Source organism: Thamnophis elegans, chromosome 6, assembly GCF_009769535.1.
Source record: "Thamnophis elegans isolate rThaEle1 chromosome 6, rThaEle1.pri, whole genome shotgun sequence".
Classification (NCBI taxonomy): domain Eukaryota; kingdom Metazoa; phylum Chordata; class Lepidosauria; order Squamata; family Colubridae; genus Thamnophis; species Thamnophis elegans.
In genome coordinates this window covers 69,542,730-69,561,080 of record NC_045546.1, presented here as the reverse complement: position 1 = coordinate 69,561,080, position 18,351 = coordinate 69,542,730, and the positions used below count along the sequence as shown (strand labels likewise).

At 43.6% G+C, this 18,351-nt stretch overlaps 1 protein-coding gene across 1 annotated transcript; it reads left to right on the top strand.

The window, feature by feature from the left end:
- Positions 1-1,386: 1,386 nt before the first annotated feature.
- LOC116510793 (protocadherin-10-like) lies at positions 1,387-18,145 on the top strand. The gene is made up of 6 exons (XM_032220444.1): positions 1,387-1,400; positions 2,227-2,296; positions 2,633-5,146; positions 14,084-14,136; positions 14,242-14,330; positions 17,889-18,145. Exons 1-6 carry the CDS (start codon positions 1,387-1,389, stop codon positions 18,143-18,145), a joined length of 2,997 nt encoding a protein of 998 aa, XP_032076335.1.
- The last annotated feature ends 206 nt before the right edge of the window (positions 18,146-18,351 follow it).

The window sequence follows — 18,351 nt, the reverse complement described above, 5'->3', positions numbered from 1 at the left end:
GAGATTAGACACAGTTGGAATTCTTGTGACTCCAGAAGGATGGGTGTTATGAAAGGAGGAGGAGGGGGAACTATATGATTCAGTGCTGATGGAATCACCCTTGATCCATCTGTCTGGGATATAATCCTCGCTTCAGTAATTAAAATAATAATAATAATCAGTATTACAAGGAAAATGTTGTACAGTAAAATGTAATCAATTCCGTAGAAGCTTAACCATCTGTTAAAGGTTAAATCCGTGAAGAGTATCAGGGTATGGCGCATTCGTCCTTTGATGCATTGAACTCTCGAATCTAGCCTAGTGTTGAGACAGAAGCAAACATAGAAAGGGATGAATTCCCACAATCCCCAAGCAAAATTAATGTCTTCAGTCTGGGTAAAAGTAATATCCTTAGGGGTTCTCTTGTAGATCCTAACGATGTTTGAATTCCCCTGAGACTATCACCAAGCCACAATTTCTATCTACTTGCAAAGAATAAACCACTGCAATTGAATGATTATTGCTGCTATCATGGTTCATAAGCATGGCCTAGAGGCGCAAATCCTCATGGATCTTTTAGTTTTTAAATGAGACCTTGAAACCAACTTCAAATCACAAATTGCATTTCTCTGCACAGAATGTGACATGACTATTATGCATCTGATAACTGGTAATGCTGCTATAGTTCCAAAACCTGGCTGTGAATCTTCAAGATTTTACTTAATATCTACTTGAAACCATCATTAAAAGACATAGCACATGCATCTACACAAATGAACCATTACAGTAATGCAGTTTGTTATTTCTGACTACTATCATAGTGCAAAAGTTCCAAAGCATGAGAAAGAGATGCTGAGTTTTGTGTGTTCATGCATGGCTGACTTTTCAAACCAAACATCCATAAGATTTTGTGCAGCATAGATGCTAAAACCAGAAGAAAAATGGAATCCATGAGGGACCAATTCCAATGATAATGCTTTGGGAATTAAAACAACATCCCTCAGCAAAGGTCTGAAATGTATACTTCAAATAGGTCTGGAGCCATTCCATTACAGAACTCACATCCTAATGCAGAGAAATGGTTTGCAAGGATATGATGTTGGAAGATAGACATTGAGAGATTAAGGGAAATCATGGTTGAATCATGGAAACAGGTTCCAACTATGATTTGATTGTACTTTCAACTGGAAACCCATGAAGATCTATTGTTTGAATCCTTATAGTCATTTGTGTACTATAGTGCCAAAAATAATTATATCTATAATTGGTATATTTTTCAGATGGGCCCCAGTAAAATCATAAGAATCCATGAACATATAGGCCCCAGGCCTTTCTATTTATTTAATTTGTTTGTTGCATGACTTCCAAAGATTTTAGGCAAATTGCAAGTAAAAATACTGAGGAACAATGCCTACACGATTGTGAGGGGGACTTTATCCTTAGCAAAGTCCTAAGAGAAGAGTCAGTTTTTCAAGCTCCTTCAAAACACCAGTAGAGTGGTCATCTGGCTCTTCAGGGAATCTCATTTCAGAAGATAGGTGCTGCTATAGAAAAGACTTCCAAGATCCCAACAAATGGCATTGTTTAAACAAAGGAGCTTAGAGTGTACCATGTCCCAACCCTTCTAGATTAAATCAGTTATGCAGATACCATTAGAGAGGTTAATGCTTTATGGTATGAATAATGCCACAATTACTTGGATATATAATTATTACGATTCAATCTGTGTATATCTATTCTTTGCCAGTAATTTCAGCAAAGTCAGAGATAAAAATTGTGAGAAATTTTGATAATCCATATTTAAATCCTTATTTTTCCTTCACTGTGGCTCCAATGAATATAATAGTAGTATTCTGCATAAAAGATTTGCCATTTTCAGGTGAACCCCATATAAGAATCATGAACAACTATGAAAGGATTCAAGCTGGTTTTTCCTTGTCAACATCAATAAATACCTCCATTGCATATCTATTGTTTTCTACTGGAAAGTTGGGTCTTTGTGGTATAAGAATAAAAACAGTCTCCCTATGATGTATTCACAGCACATGCTTAATCAGATGCATTCACACATTACTTTGATCTTTGGATCTTACTATCTTGCATGAACACAGCTTGCGAATCCGACAGGTTTAATCCGATTCCTGAATGGGTACAATACAATCCCTCCCCCCTTCTTCACTCTCCTTACAAAACTGGGTTAAGCCTGTTGCATGAACATCTCCCCCCCCCCCCACGCTCTCCCCTCAGTCTTGCTCTCCTTACTTCTTCGCCACATCTTCCTCTGCCCACCGAGGGGTTAATCGTTCTGCCACTCGTCGTCGCAGCAGTTGGGGCTCTGGCTCGACGGCGCTGTCCACCAATACGGTGCTGAAATGGCAAGCGGGTCCTCCTTTGCTGGCTCGCTCTGCCAACCGAAAGTAGTTGGAAGTGTAAGTCAATCGATGATGAAGACGCACAAGGGAAGGAGCGGAGGCTGCAGCTGAGGCGGAGCCAGAGCCAGAGCCATTGCTCTGTCGCGTCCCTTCTGAGCCCGCTGATGTCTCTTCTCGATCGAGGCAGCGGGACTTCCCGCTGGGACTGGGAATATTGTAAGGGGAAACTAAGGCTCTCCCAGAGCTTGTCGAGCTGCGCTCCGAGTTGGGGAAGACTCGAGGTGTTGCTCCTGCTAAGTTCTTGCTTGGCTTTGGCTCCGGCTCCAGCAGCTGGCCAGCTACGCTATTCGGTACTCGAAGAACTGGACCACGGAGCCTTTGTGGCTAACATCGCGGAAGACTTAGGTCTGGACGTATCGGAATTATCAGCGAGGCGGTTTCGTATTGCAACCCGGGCGGGGAGTAAGCAACACCTGGAGGTGAATCTGGAAAATGGGATCCTCTTTGTTAACGAGAAAATAGATCGGGAAGAGGTGTGCGAGGGCAGCAAGGCCTGCCTCCTGCACCTGCAACTGGTCATCGAGAGCCCTCTTGAGCTTTATCGCATCGAAGTGGAGGTGCTAGACATCAACGACAATGCACCCCGGTTCCCTTGGCAAGAATATGTGCTGGAAGTGACAGAATCAGCACTACCTGGGGCCCGCTTTCCCCTGGAGAGTGCACAGGATCCCGACGTGGGCACAAACTCCCTGCGTACTTACAGACTCAGCCCCAATGGTTATTTCTCGCTGGAGGTGCAGACTCGCAGTGACAGCAGCAAGTTTGCAGAGCTGGTGCTGGAAAGGAGTCTGGACCGAGAGCAACAGCGTAGCCACCGGGTCCTGCTCACGGCTTTGGATGGTGGTATTCCCGAGCGCTCGGGCACAGCTAGAGTTGCGATCATGGTGTTGGATGCCAACGACAATGTGCCAGTCTTTGATCAGTCCACTTACAGTGTAAGCCTGCCAGAGGATGCGCCCAAAGGGACTCTGGCTATCAAACTCAATGCTACTGACTTGGATGAGGGAACCAATGGCGAAATTGAATATTCATTCAGCGGGCACGCTCCACTAGGTGTGCGGGAGCTTTTCAGCGTGGAGCCCCACACTGGGCAGGTGCGCCTGAAAGGCCAATTGGACTATGAGCGAGCTGATCTTCATGAGCTATACGTGCAGGCCAAGGACCGTGGCCCCTCTGCAGTTGCCATTCACTGTCGGGTATTGGTGCACCTCCTGGACGTCAATGATAACGCACCGGAGGTGACCCTCACTTCGGTCTCCACACCAGTTTTGGAGGACGCACCTCCCGGTACTGTCATAGCTGTAATCAGCGTGCTGGATAGAGATTCGGGAGACAACGGGAAGGTGAGCTGCGAAATCCCGACTGATATACCCTTTCAGCTTCAGTCGTCTTTCCACAACTATTATGCACTAGTAACTACTGCACCTCTCGATCGTGAGACTGTGCCCGAATATAATGTCAGTATCACTGCCCAAGATCTGGGGTCTCCAGCGCTGGCTACCAAGAAGATCCTCACAGTCCAGGTGTCTGATATCAACGACAACGCGCCCCGCTTCCTGCAACCCTCTTACAGCGTCTACGTGACTGAGAACAACGCTCCTGGGGCATCGATCTGCTCTGTCAGTGCGCGGGACCCAGACTGCCAACAGAACGCTTACTTGTCCTACTCCATCGCGGACGGCCAGATCCAGGGCATGCCCGTGGCCACCTATGTCTCCATCAACTCGGACAGCGGGCACATGTATGCTCTGCGCTCCCTAGACTACGAGCAGATTCGCAACTTCCAGATCCAAGTCGTGGCTCAGGACGCCGGGTTCCCTCCTCTTAGCGGGAACGCCACGGTCCACGTCTTCGTGCTGGATCAAAACGACAACGCGCCCTTGGTCGTGGCTCCCATGCCCCGCAATGGTTCCGTGGCTGTGGAGGTGGTGCCTCGCTCAGCAGAGCCCGGCTACTTGGTGGGTAAAGTCTCCGCAGTGGACGCCGATGCAGGACAGAACTCGCGGCTTTCCTACCGGATAGTCCAGGCTACCGATGCCAGCCTCTTCAGCGTGGCCCTCTACACGGGCGAAATTCGCACCGTCCGCGCCTTCCTGGCCAAAGACGCCCCGAAGCACCGTCTTCTCGTCCAGGTGCGGGACAACGGACAGCCCCCGCTCTCGGCCTCGGTGGCCCTGTTGCTCTCGGTGGTGGACAGCGTCCCAGAGGTGCTCTCGGACTTCCGCGAGCTTCCTCCGGGAGGCGAGACCGCTTCTTCCAGGCTTACCCTCTATCTAATCGCCTCTCTGGGCTCCGTCTCCTTCACTTTCCTGGTGGCCATCGTTATCCTCACGGTGGTCAAGTGCCCCAAGGAGCGGCTGACCTTCCCCCACTATGCCTGCTCGCAGCTGTCTTGTGGCGGGGAGGGCGGCGGCTCCTCTGCCTTCTGCTGCTGCGGCGGCGGTTGCAGCTCGTGTGAGCGCTCGGCCCCCGCCTCAGACCGCTTCAAGAACTCCGGCAGCGTCAACGCCCCGGTCTCCTCGGGCGACTGCGGGGACGTCGGAGCCAGCGCAGGCCCTCCTGCCTATTGCTATAAAGTCTGCCTGAGCCCCGAATCGGCCAAGAGCGACTTCATGTTCCTGAAGGCTTGCAGTCCCGCCCCTCCGAGGAACAACGAAGCGGGCCCTCAGAACTTGCCGCCGGCTTCCGCCCCGAAAACCCGAGGGGCCAATAACTCTCGGCAGCTCGCCGACCAGGTAGCTTTTGGGGCGCCCCGAGGGGTGGGGGAGCCCCCTCAGGGAGGTAGCCTGCTAGAAAGGCAGACAGTGCCCGGAATCTGGAATACAGTAAAGCAACTTTCGAGAGGGGGGTGGGATGTTTTCAGTCTCGCCCAACTTTTTGAAAGATTTCGGCCCACCCTTTTCCCCGAAAGAGCCACCGGGCTCAGCCAAAACTCTGGCTCATTACATAATTGTTTGGCCAAACTTGGGTTCCTTTTAGATAGATGAGATGTGGGAGAGGAGTTGGGAAAGGTCCCAGGAGCGCCGCTTTGGTCGACCTCAGGAGGCCCCGGGATTTAGGCAATCTCGCTCCGCAACTGGGGTGTTTCCCTTCCCAGGTCGCCGTTCGTTGGCTCTCTTTCAGTCGGGCGCAATGGGACTCGGCGGTTCCTAAGATCGATACCCGGGTGTCTGTGGGAGGAGGCAGTAGTGGGGCACTTCGTTCCCTTCGACTGGGTGGGAGAAGGAAGCGCAGCGGAGTCGGTTGAGATAAAGCCTCAGGCTCCGTCACTTTTACCGAGAGTCAATTGCCCGGCTTGCATTTGCAGTGGGATCCTGCATGTCAACCGCAGAGTTAAGAAGGACGGGGCAGGACCTTTCCTTCGCTGCTAACTGAAGGATCTGGTCAGAACCGAGTCCCCTCAGCAAGGCTCTCTGGACAAGCCAAGGACCACTGTTGAGCTCAGGAGACTTTCCCAGACCCTGGAGTCCTTCCATGTGCCCCTCCTCATTTCCAGAGGATAGGCACCTGCTTTTTCCACTTAGGCAGCCCAGCCTTGCCTGGTGCTTTCTCTGTATATCCCATCCATTGTTGGGTTCCCATCTCTATCCTGTTTCTGGCCTCAGGTGAGATTAATGCTGCACTGCTTTGTGCCAAAAAGAGAGAGGATGCTTTGTGAGAGCAACCAACTCCTGCCCGTACAAAAGCTGAATAAGATGAAAAGGGGGTCTAGGTTGCTGGGGTTGAGGAGGAAAAATCATCATCATTTGCTAAGTCTATTTTTCAGTAAAGCACTTCCTTTGATAATAAAGCAGGATGACTGAAGGTGCAAAGCAGCACCTGCATAAAACACATACGGTTTTGCAGCTCTTTGAAAAATGCCCTCACCATTCTCTAGACAGGGTTTCTTTGTCCATGTTCATTTTCCTTGTTGGATATCCTTGTCTAATATGGTAATGTTCTTGTCAGCTCAAAACTCCCCCTAGTGACTTGATGTCTTGAGCTGATTTCCACCCCTCTTGTCTCAGGCTGATAGAGGAAAGAGCAGCAAGGCCACTCAAGCTCCCCTGGCCAGTGAAAGAAGGGGGGGGGGGCTCTGCATTCCTGAGGGGGAAGGTAGAAATGAAAAATGAAACCCTGAAGTTGTATATCTAGGGCATTGAGGCTTGGAGGCAATTATTCCTCTTGAGTTTAAGGCTGTCTTAGGAAGGAAGGTGAATCTTTGTACACAATGAAATTTTGAATGAAAACAACCTCCAGCTTTTTCTCATGTTTTCCTCTGTTCTTGTCACTTTGGAAGAATGGTACACTTCCTTGTTAGCTCTTAGAAATCCACCTTGACATGACTGACGTGGACTCCCCTTTACCCTTTCATTTATACAGGAAGAATTTGATAGCCTTAAATTGCCCTTTGCTTTACTGCTGGGATCTTCTGAGCCACAGGGAATAAGGGAGCTCTCTGAAAGTCCACAGGGGGGGTGGGATGAATGAAAATCAGTGCAAACTGAACCTGAACAAGAGCTGCAAAATAAAGCATGGAAAACATTTGGAATGGAAGTAGAATGTAAAATGAATTATGTATGTCTTCTATATTTTGTAAAAGGTTAATTGGTGGATCTTGTGATAGAAAGGCAGAAGTGACAGTGTTCCCACAGATCCTTTCCCAGTAGAAGGATGGGCTTCGGAAAAGAATGGAATGGTCCCCCAGCCTGATCCAGAAATGGTCTGGAATACTGTAAAGGTTTTTTGTAATAAGATAGGTACAGGACTGGAAAAGGAGTTTCAGTCAGTTGAAGGACTGGTAAAGAATTATAAAGCGAACTCTGAAACTACCATACAAGGACAGGCATTATGGGCTGAGGGGAGAATGAATGAGTTGAGCTGGCATGACCAAGTCAGAAAATTATTGAGATTATCTACCCATGCTGATTTTTCAGACACTCTGATAAGATACTTAGATTATTATTTTATTTTATTTTTTGTTGCCCAATAAATGTGATTGGATAGTGGAGTAAACATTACCCATTATCTCTGAGGGAAAAGTAAGCAAACATTCAAAATCTAATGCCTTCAGTGATACAATATTCTTTGTAACCAGTATGCAAATCTTTTAACTATTTTCTGTGATGGCAAATTAGATATAAATATCAAATAATATTCAGCTATTTGTAATAATCACCTTAATTTTCAATCACAACTTGGAAAAAATACTGCCTCACTCAAAATGTATTAGTTAAACTATATCTAAATTCTTCTCGGCTTGTATATCAAATATTTTTCTTCCTTCCTTCCTTATTAGAAGTTAATAAATAGACTTTTAAAAAATATGCTTCCTTCTAAAAACCTTTTAAAATGTGTGCCAGAGCCTTTTTCTCTTTTCAGTTCCATGGGCTATGAACTCTGATAGTTGTTGGGCTATGGCTGCGCATGGGCTGCATATACTCTGAGAGATACAGAGATTGCATTTGCATAAAGACACAGATCTTCCTCTTTGATTCAAAGAGCGTACTGGGGAATGAACAGTAAAGCCTGGCCTCTCACAATCACTGGAAAGAAATTCCTGGAAAGATGTGATTTAACTTGATCGCTCTGAGAGAAGGTATTAACCTTGACTCATTCTCAGCATTTTGGCCAGGTTAAATCAGAGATAACAGTTCTGCTTTCCATTTTATAGCAGATGACTGATCAGCTGAATGGAGAAAAAAATGGGTCTTTGGGAACACTAATGGCTGGATGAAACCCATAGGCCCTTGTTTTCCAGATGGGGTTGTTGTTATTGTTGTTGTTTATTTATATCTAGAACATTAAGTATATTTAATATTTTCACATTGTTGTTTTTTCCTGATTTTTTCACAAGGCATCTTTGAGAAAAGCAAGTTGGGAATTCCTCCTTCCTAAGAATTTCAAGAAAAATTTAAAAGCCACTTATTCTTAAAATCTTTGCTGCTAATATAGTTTGACATTTCAAGTACATAATAATGCATTTGATATTTTCCCAACTGCCTTCAAGTCAGTCTTGAGTCCTAGTCACTGATGTGGACAGGTGCGTGCAGTTTTCTTGGCAATATTTTCAAAAGTGGTTTGTCCTTGCCTGGGCTGAGAAAGTGACTGGTCCAAAATCAGGATATTGGTAGCACTATTTTGAACAAATAAAAGACATCAACCTTCGTGAGTTCATGAAAGGACTCCAGGGTCATTGCCACCATAGAGTAGCCCAGCTCTTCTCCTCAAATAACCCAAAGTGACTTAGTGGGCTTTCATGCTTAAGGAAAGGCTAGAAGTCCTGTTTCCACTTTCCTAGCCTTGTGATCTTATTCATCAGATCAACCTGGCTCCTAATATAATTAATTATCAGTAAAAATTACACCCAGAGGATTGTGGAGTTGTGCTGGAACCAGTGCTCTTGCTCCATTCCCAGCTATATACCTTTTTTACTTCCTCATTAGAGCTAGAGAGATTTCACTCCGCAATTTCTGCCTATATTCCCTGCCTGCCTTGTTCACTTAAGAGTCGGTCGTTTAACATTTGAAACAGAGCAGAAGAAACACTTATCATCCATCTCATGTTCATTTTTTCCTCCGACCCATTTCCCTTCAGAACCCTCCCCAAGCTTTATTGCATGCTTCCTGTGGGCCTCTGGAGAGCGCTCCTTGTTTCCATGGCACACACTTTTCCTGCCTGCCTGCCTGCCTCCAGTCAGGTATCTCTGGAAACCAGAGCAAGAGCAGCCGGTTGGGGAACTGATCCCAGGCGGCTCCATCCTCTCTGCCGAAAGAAGGCGAAGATGCTGCCCTTCCGCGAGAGAAAGGGACCCCTTTAGTCTCCTTTCAGGCGATGAAAGTAGCCTTTGCAAGAACCGCGCCCCCCAAATCCCTGTAAAGGAAGAGCTTTAGCGCCTCTTGGCAAAGGCCTCTCCCTCGACATGCTGGCCCTCTGTCGGGCGCCGAGCGAACGAGCGAGCTCCGCACCCCCTTCCCGCTCCCCGCGATAACGAGGACAATTAAGGCGAAAGCGTAAAACTGGGGCAATGATTTCGAGCGGTGCCTGTTTCAGCGAGTCTGAGTGACGCCCCTAGATTTCAACCATCTCCGCGAAACACGCGGATCCTTCTTTGGAAACAGCGCCCCCTTTTGTTGATCAGGATATTATTCGCTCGCAAATTATATACTGTACGATTATTTGAAATCCGTATTATTGCATACGGATGGGGCGTCTGTCAAAACAGCAGTTCGGTTTTGTCTTCTAATAAGCTGCGCAGCCCTAGCTTTTCCGGGGCCGCTTTCTTCATGCCTATTCAGCTTACTCAGTGTCTGAAGGGAACTGGATATAGTATAGTAAGCGAATGAATCACGCCCACAAGTTCCGTATCAGTATCAGCTTAGAGACAGCACTTTTCAGTGAAGATAGTTCTCGCCTTCCGATAAAAGAGCCAGCATGCGCAGATTCAGAAAGTTTAAAAGTAACAATTATACCTCTTTGAAAAGCTTTCCAGTTGCAGTATTGTACTTTTTTCATTCCTGAAAGAAATGCAATAGGTTAGAAAGAAGAGGAGAAAAAAACAGAATGCAGGAAGATGCATTTTTACATGCAGTATATGCAGCTCATATAGCAGTGCTATTCCTTTCTGGCAATACCCCCCCCCCAACCACACACACTTATGATACTGTCAAAAACTAACACGTTTATTGTAGCAAGAGCTTTTGCGAACTGCAGTTGACTTTACTGGATGCATAATGGAAAATCAGAATATTGACTCATTAACTACTTGATATATGTTTGCTAAATATTAATGCTCAGAGTATGGAAAATAAACACAATGATCTTAATTCTTAGTATAGGAAGGCTACTTTATTTCTCCAGTTGGCCCTTCAACTCCGACGGACCTTGGATGAAGCAGATTATCTAGACCCTTTTCAGTCTGGTTTCAGGCCTGGTTACTGCACCGAAACCGCTTTGGTCGCACTGACTGATGATCTATGGCGGGCCAGGGATAGAGGACATTCCTCTATCCTAGTGCTCCTTGACCTCTCAGCGGCGTTCAATACCATTGACCATGGTATCCTTCTGCGACGGCTGGAGGAGGTGGGAGTGGGAGGCACCGTTCTACGGTGGTTCTCTTCTTACCTGTCTGACAGGTCGCAGTCGGTGTTGGTTGGAGGGCAGAGGTCGACCCCTAGGCCCCTTAATTATGGGGTGCTGCAGGGGTCAGTCTTGTCCCCCCTCCTATTTAATATCTACATGAAGCCACTGGGTGAGATCATTCGCCAGCACAGGATTAAATACCACCAGTACGCGGACGACACACAGTTGTATCTGTCCGCCCCGTGCCAACTCAGCGTAGCGGTGGAAGTGATGTGCCAGTGCCTGGAAGCTGTTAGGGTCTGGATGGGAGTGAACAAACTCGCACTCAATCCTGACAAGACCGAGTGGCTGTGGATGTTGCCCCCTAAGGACAGCCCAGCTAGTCCATCCCTAAGCCTGGGGGGAGAAAATTTACTCCCCTCAGAGAGGGTCCGCAACTTGGGGGTCCTCCTGGATCCGCAGCTGACATTAGAACATCACATGTTGGCTGTGACCGGGGGGCCTTTGCCTAGGTTTGCCTGGTGCACCAGTTGCGGCCCTATTTGGACCGGCAGGCACTGCAAACAGTCACTCACACCCTCGTCACCTCAAGACTGGATTACTGTAATGCGCTCTACATGGGGCTGCCCCTGAAAAGTGTTTGGAGACTACAATTAGTCCAGAATGCAGCCGCGCGAGCGATACACTACACCTATCCTCCGCGAGCTGCACTGGCTCCCTATCGGTCTCTGAGCACGATTCAAGATCCTGGTTATTACCTTTAAAACCCTACATGGCCTAGGACCCGGATATCTATGAGACCGTCTTCTGCCGCACACCTCCCTACGACTGATAAGATCGCACACGGTGGGCCTTCTCCAGGTGCCATCAGCTAGACAATGTCGGCTGGCGGCGCCTCGGAGGAGGGCCTTCTCTGTTGCCGCTCCGGCCCTATGGAATGAACTACCCCCAGAGATCCGGACCCTACCCACTCTCATGGCCTTCCAAAAAGCTATCAAAACCTGGCTATTCCGGCAGGCCTGGGGCTGTTAACCTCTTGACCGAGGTCCAGTCCCGATTAGACTGGGTGCATGATGTGTTTCTTTTAATCTGCTTTCTTCTGTTTGTTTTTAACCTTTCTCTTAAAAATTTATTTTCTGTAAGCCACCCGGAGTCATTCGGGATTGGGCGGCCTATAAGTTTAATAAATAGAAATAGAAATAGGTATTACCGAGGCCTGATTCCTGAGACCAGACTACAGCATCTGAAGAATAACAACTGAGTTCAAAATAATAGAAACAGTAGGAATGGAGACAAATCACAATCTATGTCAAAACTATCCTCAGATGCTTCAAAAGCCAACTTAATGAATTCGGTGATACTGTAGAAATTATCTGATTTAAAATAAGGGTAGGGCTGACCAAAACAATTATTCTTAGTATCTGCTATTATTGGCCGAACCAAGGAGATAGTGTGTAGAATACTTGCCAGATGAGGAACAAGTAGTAATAATGGAGGACTTTTATTATCCTCATGTCAGTGGGAGGAAATATCTGAAATTTCTGAACTATACAGCTTTTTTGTTCAGCTAATAGAATTAAAAGGGGGACATCTTGCCTGCTTTACGTACAATAACTGACAGTTTAAGGACAGTTCATGTCCTACATTACAGGACAAGTTCTCAATTTTTCCTTCTAGCTTCTTCCTCAGGTCATGCACCATCCTACTTAATAGTTTTTCTTCAATTCTAACATTTGAGGGAAAATTGCTGAGTAAGAAGGATGAATGCACCAAGGAAGAAGCTAGAAGAAAAATTGGGGAATGTATCTTGAAATTAGTGATGTGCAGTCAGGGGAGGCAGGGCCTCACCACTGTCATCATGAAAAGAAAAAAAAATTAAAGGAAAAAGGCTGAGGTAGTTGCTGCCAGAGTCACAGTGGATGACTGCTCAGTGCTTAACTGTTTAAAAAAGCCTCTAAAAAAGTGCCATCTACAGGAGGAGGCGGGAGAACCACGTGCCTCATTTAGTCTATCTTTATGATCACTCTAGCAGAGTAAAGCAAGGGTTAAAAGCCAAAAAATTCCTTATGTAGATGAGGCACGTGGTTCTCTCGCCTCCTCCTGTAGAGGGCGTTTTTTAAAGAGGCTTTTTAAAACAGTTTTAAACAGTTAAGCAGAGTCATCCATTTAGCCCACTTGCCTCACCAGCCATAAACCTCACCGCACGTCACTGCTTGAAATACTTCAAGCTGTTTGCGAAAACAGAAAAAATGTTCATATTCGCTAGAGGTTTTTCACCTAACTTGTTCAATATTGTTCAATGGTCCAGACAAATGAAACATTATTTGATTTCTCCAGTACCTTCAGCCGGTTTATTCAAAATTTCATGAAAATTACTTAGCTCCAATATCTTTTCCTCTCCTAGTCTGTCTTCTTCAAAATCTATGCTTGCAGCTTCTTCAGAAAGCTCAACTTCCTAATATCTGATTCCATATGGCTCCTACCATTTAGAATAAGTAGTTGCACTTCAAAAGCAGTGTCCTGCAACATTGCCATTAATCTTCTGTTGATCAAATCCTCAATGTTACAAACAAAATTCAAAAATTGTACTGTAAAGCAATTTCTGAAATATTGTTTAGAGTTAGACCAATTCCAAATTTCATAGGAGGAAATGCAAGAAGAATCTCTAGTATTTTGGAAGAAAGATGAGTTACACTACTTGAATTAATAAAATTTAGAAACATGTTGATAGTAATAACAATTAGATATAGTCTCTATGGATGTGTTCTCTATGTAATGTAATTATAAATCTAACTCTTGATTTTGTATTATGTATAGAAATAAAAGAATTTGAGCTTGAACCAACTATTGTCCCCATCTAAATCTATACCTTGTCCAGAATAAAAATAAAACAGAAATTAAGCAAAATTCTTATTGCATTTCTTTTGTATATATAAACATTGTTATTTTTATTTTTTTGTTGCTTTCATATTCACATGTCCTCAGACTCTAAGTGGAATACACTGAGGCTCCTCCAATTTAATTAACAACATTGTAAGTGAATGTCTTGCTGTAGGCCATTGATAGTGAATGATCCACCACCATGTGAGTTTTAGAGTCCCACAGCCTAGCTATTATGCTGTACTGATAAAAACAATGAGTAATGAAAAAAATGAGCCATGAAACATCTCTCTTTTAATGGAACTTTTAAGGAATTAAGCCACTTTGTGCTGCACTTGGCCAGGCTGGCTAGACTTGATCAGAGTTGGGAATTCAATATTATTTGTGGGGTTGTTGTCCAAAGGCAATTTGGTACTGACTGCTTTGAGAAAGGATTTGAAATTTCTTACCAGGGAGGGGTGATTTGTAGCAGGTGCTAGCCTTTGGTAAGTATTGTATTTATCCTGTTTCAGTCAAACAATTCCACATCAGCTAAAGCATCCTATGGGAAAGCTTGAAAGACTCTTTTTGTCTCTTAATATTGCTTCTTTGTTGTCCTGCTGTAGGCCATCATTAGTTGTTATAAGAACAATTGCTTTCAAAGCACAAAAAGGTTACCAGAACAAATACATGTGGTGAAGCTGTCCTGACGATGTGTATTTAATTCAAAACCTTTGTTTTTAAATCTGTAGGTAAAACAGGCCAATGCAGACTGGCTGCCATCAAAACAACCAATACTGAAGAGGTATTATAAGGGAAGGGAGGGTTGCCTTATTACCTTTAGGATAATAGTTGCTAAAGATTTTGTGAGTGCTTATCTTATGTCTCTTTTTTATTTCTTACGTTCTAGTTCACAGAGCCTAGAGGATGTAGGAAAAGTTTGGAAAGGAGTTCAGAAAGATCATGACAGATTGTGTACTTTGGTCACTCCAATGTCTGGTGAGTCTTGGATTATCGAACCCTAAAATCTAACGATTTCTGTCATTTTTGAGATAATGAAAACCTCCCTCAGATGTTCCCTTTCTGTCTTACTTTGGCATTTTGGTTTTTTTTTTTTTGGGGGGGGGTGTTTGACTATTATTTCTCAGCCAAACCTGTCTACCAGGGTTGTGAGAGTAAGAATAAAACTGACGGTGATAAGCAAGCAAACAAATCTATAGCTGGTACGGAATAATGTTTCCTTCTAGTTGAGCTGAGTTTCAGGTAACAAGTCTATGTAGTTTCCTTGACAACAGCACAAACGGTTTTGCCATGATTTCTTCTGGGATGTTATTTTTTCTTTTTAAAAAAAATGTGTTTTATTGATGTTTATTATGATCAAATATAATGAAAATAAAGATTAGGAAAAAAAGGTGAGGAATGCAGGATTTAAAGAGAAAAAGAAAAAGCACAGTAAAATACTAATACGGTTGCAACCTCAACTTTTTACATTACTTACAGTTGGTACCAGCTAGTTCTAGAACTGCACAATTATTAAATCTTCAAACTAAATTCTAAATTTCATTTTTTTCTATTTCAGAGAAACCAAAAGCAATACCCCAATAGAAACTTTTAAACTTCCTTTTAACTTATATACTTTCATTTTAATAATATTTTACAAACTTTAGGAATTATTCAAGATGTGTGTGTGTCCTAATTTCATTTTTAATAATACTTTGCAACAGCTTTTTTTTTCAAACTCTCAATCTAGTTTCTAGCCCTAATATGTTTCCTGGTAGTTTCCCACTCAAGGTCACACAGGGAGTACCAATTGTGTGTTTTTCTGTCTCTGTCTTTCTGTCTCTCTCTCTCTGTCTCTCTCTGTCTCTGTCTCCCTCCCTCCCTCCCTCCCTCCCTCCCTCCCTCTTCATGTCTGTGTCCATATTCATATTTCATTCATTCCAGATCTGGCTTTCAACTTTAGAGGAATCCCAAATCTGAGGCAAATTGAGGCATTTGTAGGAAACATTTTTAATCACCCCAAGCAGGGCAATTTGCCTTAACTGCTTTCCCCACTTCGAAATCTCTGCAAACCTTTCACTTTTTCTTTCACTTTTTCTTTCACTTTTTTCTTAAAGCACTTTTTATTTCTTTTTGACTCTCTCTCTATGTGTGTGTGTGTGTGTGTGTATGTGTATGTATGTATATATTTGTATGTATACATGTGTATGTGTATGTATGTATGTGTATGTATATTTATTTATCAGCACAAATAAACACACACACACACACACACACACACACACACATATATATATTTCCATTACTATTATCTTTGTGTTTTGCTCCTTCCCCTTCTTATTTATCATTAATAAGCATTACTAATAAAATTTTAAAAAGAAAGAAAAGAAAGAAAGCTTCTGGTATTTGCTTGGGTGTTCAGTGACTGACAGGTCTCTTCTTATTTTTGAATGATCTTTGCAATCAAATTCTCATTGATCTGATCATACCTTTCGCATGAATTGCAAGATAATAGAACAGAATATCTCAGGTGCTGATTGAAAAATGGAATACGCTGTTTATGGACAAAAAGCCAAAAATACATCTTACTGAAACTTGCTAACACAAGGGATTGTTATGAATTTGAGGAATGCCATAAAATTATTCACTAACTGGCTTTTATAGCCAAAAGACAAATGACTGATTGAGATATCTATTATGCCCAAAATTTGTAGTTCAGTCTTAGAGGCACTGTCCTGGCTAAGACACCATCAAAATGTATCTTTGGGTAAGGAAGAAATAATTAACTTTTCTTCCTCCTGTTGTAAAAAACTGCCATGTCCTTCTAGAGACCTGCTGCAGGTTCTGTAAGTGATATAGTGCAGATAGTTTTGTAATTTCAAAATTCAGGAGTCTTTTAGATATATCCTGATTTAGAATAATGCTAAAAGGAGATCTTGCTTCATGGCAGTGGTTGAGCACCATTTTTTCTATGTTACATAACGTTATAGGAGAAAGACAGACAAATCAATGACCGAAGTAAGTAAGTAAATAAATATATGGTAATCTTCCTGCCAGTAAAATTGAAGCTCCCATTTTCCTGAACCACTTACTGATATGTTGAACTTCTTAGGATAAACCATTCTAAAAAAATGATATATTGCTGGAGTATTGGGTTTTGCCCATGGAGTGGATTGGGAGGTCTCCTCTATGTGTTTACCCATATATGTATTGGAAAATATAATTTTACACATACAGGTAATGCTTAAGATACGACACTCCATTTAGCAATTGTTTGAAATTATGACAGACCCCCCCCCCCAAGCTATATATGACCCCATTTCAAAGTTATGATGGCTGCTGTGGGTGTTTGGTCATTTGCTCTTATGACTCACCACAGGGTCACTGAAGTGCTCTCCTACTTCTCTCTCCCCCATCCCACAGTGTTTGGGCCTCTTCCTCACATGCTCTTCTGAAGCTCTCCAGACCTCGTGTTGTAGAATGAGTGCTGCCCATGTATCCCCAGGCCAAGTAGCAGCAATCCAAATGCAGTTGCCATTTTGTCCCACTCCTTTGTAGATGGGACAAAATTGTGGCCCCCAGAGAAATTGCTTCATTTTGCTACACAGGGTCTGAACAGTGCTGCAGAAAGCTTTTGTAGTGTTGTGCAGATCTTGGCAAGGCAGCAAAATGAAGCAGTTTGTCTTGGGGCTATGTGGCGGCAACCCAAAAGTGGCTGCCATTTGTGGGTGGAGACAAAATGGCAGTCAACAGACAAACTACTCCATTTTGGGGTGCCTCCTGAACACATTTCACCTAATGATTGCTGTAACATGCGACTGCAATGGGCAGGCTCCATTATGGCCGTATTTTGAGGACTACCTGTATACAGATAGTTTCCTCGTTTAGTGACCATAACTGTGACTGGCAAATTGGTTACTAAGTGCTATAGTTTCTAAGCAGAAAATCATATGACTGCAATGGGTTTATGACCTTACAGTCTTTCTCATTTGGTTGTTAAATAGAGTACTATAGTCATGAACTGAGACATCACATGTTTACAATTTAGAATTTTACTTCCATAGTCTCTATTAATGTTTCTTGTCGCAAACTGGTTGCAAAGCGTGTGAATGGCTATCAGTGGTGGGTTTCAAAATGTTTTGGAACGTCTTCTGTAGGTGTGGCCTGCTTTCCGGGTCCATTGATGGAACCTCTTCTAACCGGTTCGGTAGATTTGACGAACCGGTTCTATCAAATAGGTGCGAACTGGTAGGAATCCATCTCTGATGGATATTACGTGACCATGGGACACTGAGATGGTCATAAATGCAAGGATTGACCACAAAGGGTTTTTTTTACATCATTGTAACTTCAAAGTTAGTGAATAAGTGAGAAATATCATTATTCTGCCATGTACAGATGCATTTTCTTGGTTTTGGATATCTTACTTCAAATTGAAATATAATTTAGAAAATGAAGCATTTGCCCAGCATCTTCTGCAAAATGGGCAGTGTTTGATGTGCTGTGTTTTATCCAGGGGCTTCCCTCTATCATTAAAAAAAATTTTCTTTTTCACAGAACATAAGAAGACATCTGGTCCCTCTAACAGCATCCGGACCCCTCCATATGCACCCCTGTATTTGCAACATATTTCTCCTCTGGATTATCAACACAATGTATATATTCCAGGAACCCCAACAACATCTACCAATAAGGACAGCTCTGTATTTCTGGAGCAGGAGGCTAAAAACAGCTTCTCCACATTTGGAAAGAGGAAGAAAATGATCAATTATTCTGATAAGCATGACAGCATGGTTATTAACAACCTGAAATAAAGTTTCTTTTGCAGACCAGCAGGCATTGCAAACCATGGCTAAATATTTCGGTGGTGCTGGAGATCTCTGACTTTAACTCTGTATATGATTGTACATAATATAAGTGGCCAAGAGTTCTTACCTACAAGCTACTTCTCCTGAAAAGACGGCAAACAGTGATTGACGGTAATGTCAAGACATAGGAATGACTGTAATTTATAATGAAG

Bases quoted from the DNA above. Each gene is read 5' to 3' on its own strand.
- LOC116510793 (XM_032220444.1), top strand. The intron at 2,297-2,632 runs GTCGCAGCAGTT...GGAAGACTCGAG, and splicing joins TAATCGTTCTGCCACTCGTC to GTGTTGCTCCTGCTAAGTTC. The intron at 14,137-14,241 runs GTATTATAAGGG...CTTACGTTCTAG, and splicing joins AAACAACCAATACTGAAGAG to TTCACAGAGCCTAGAGGATG.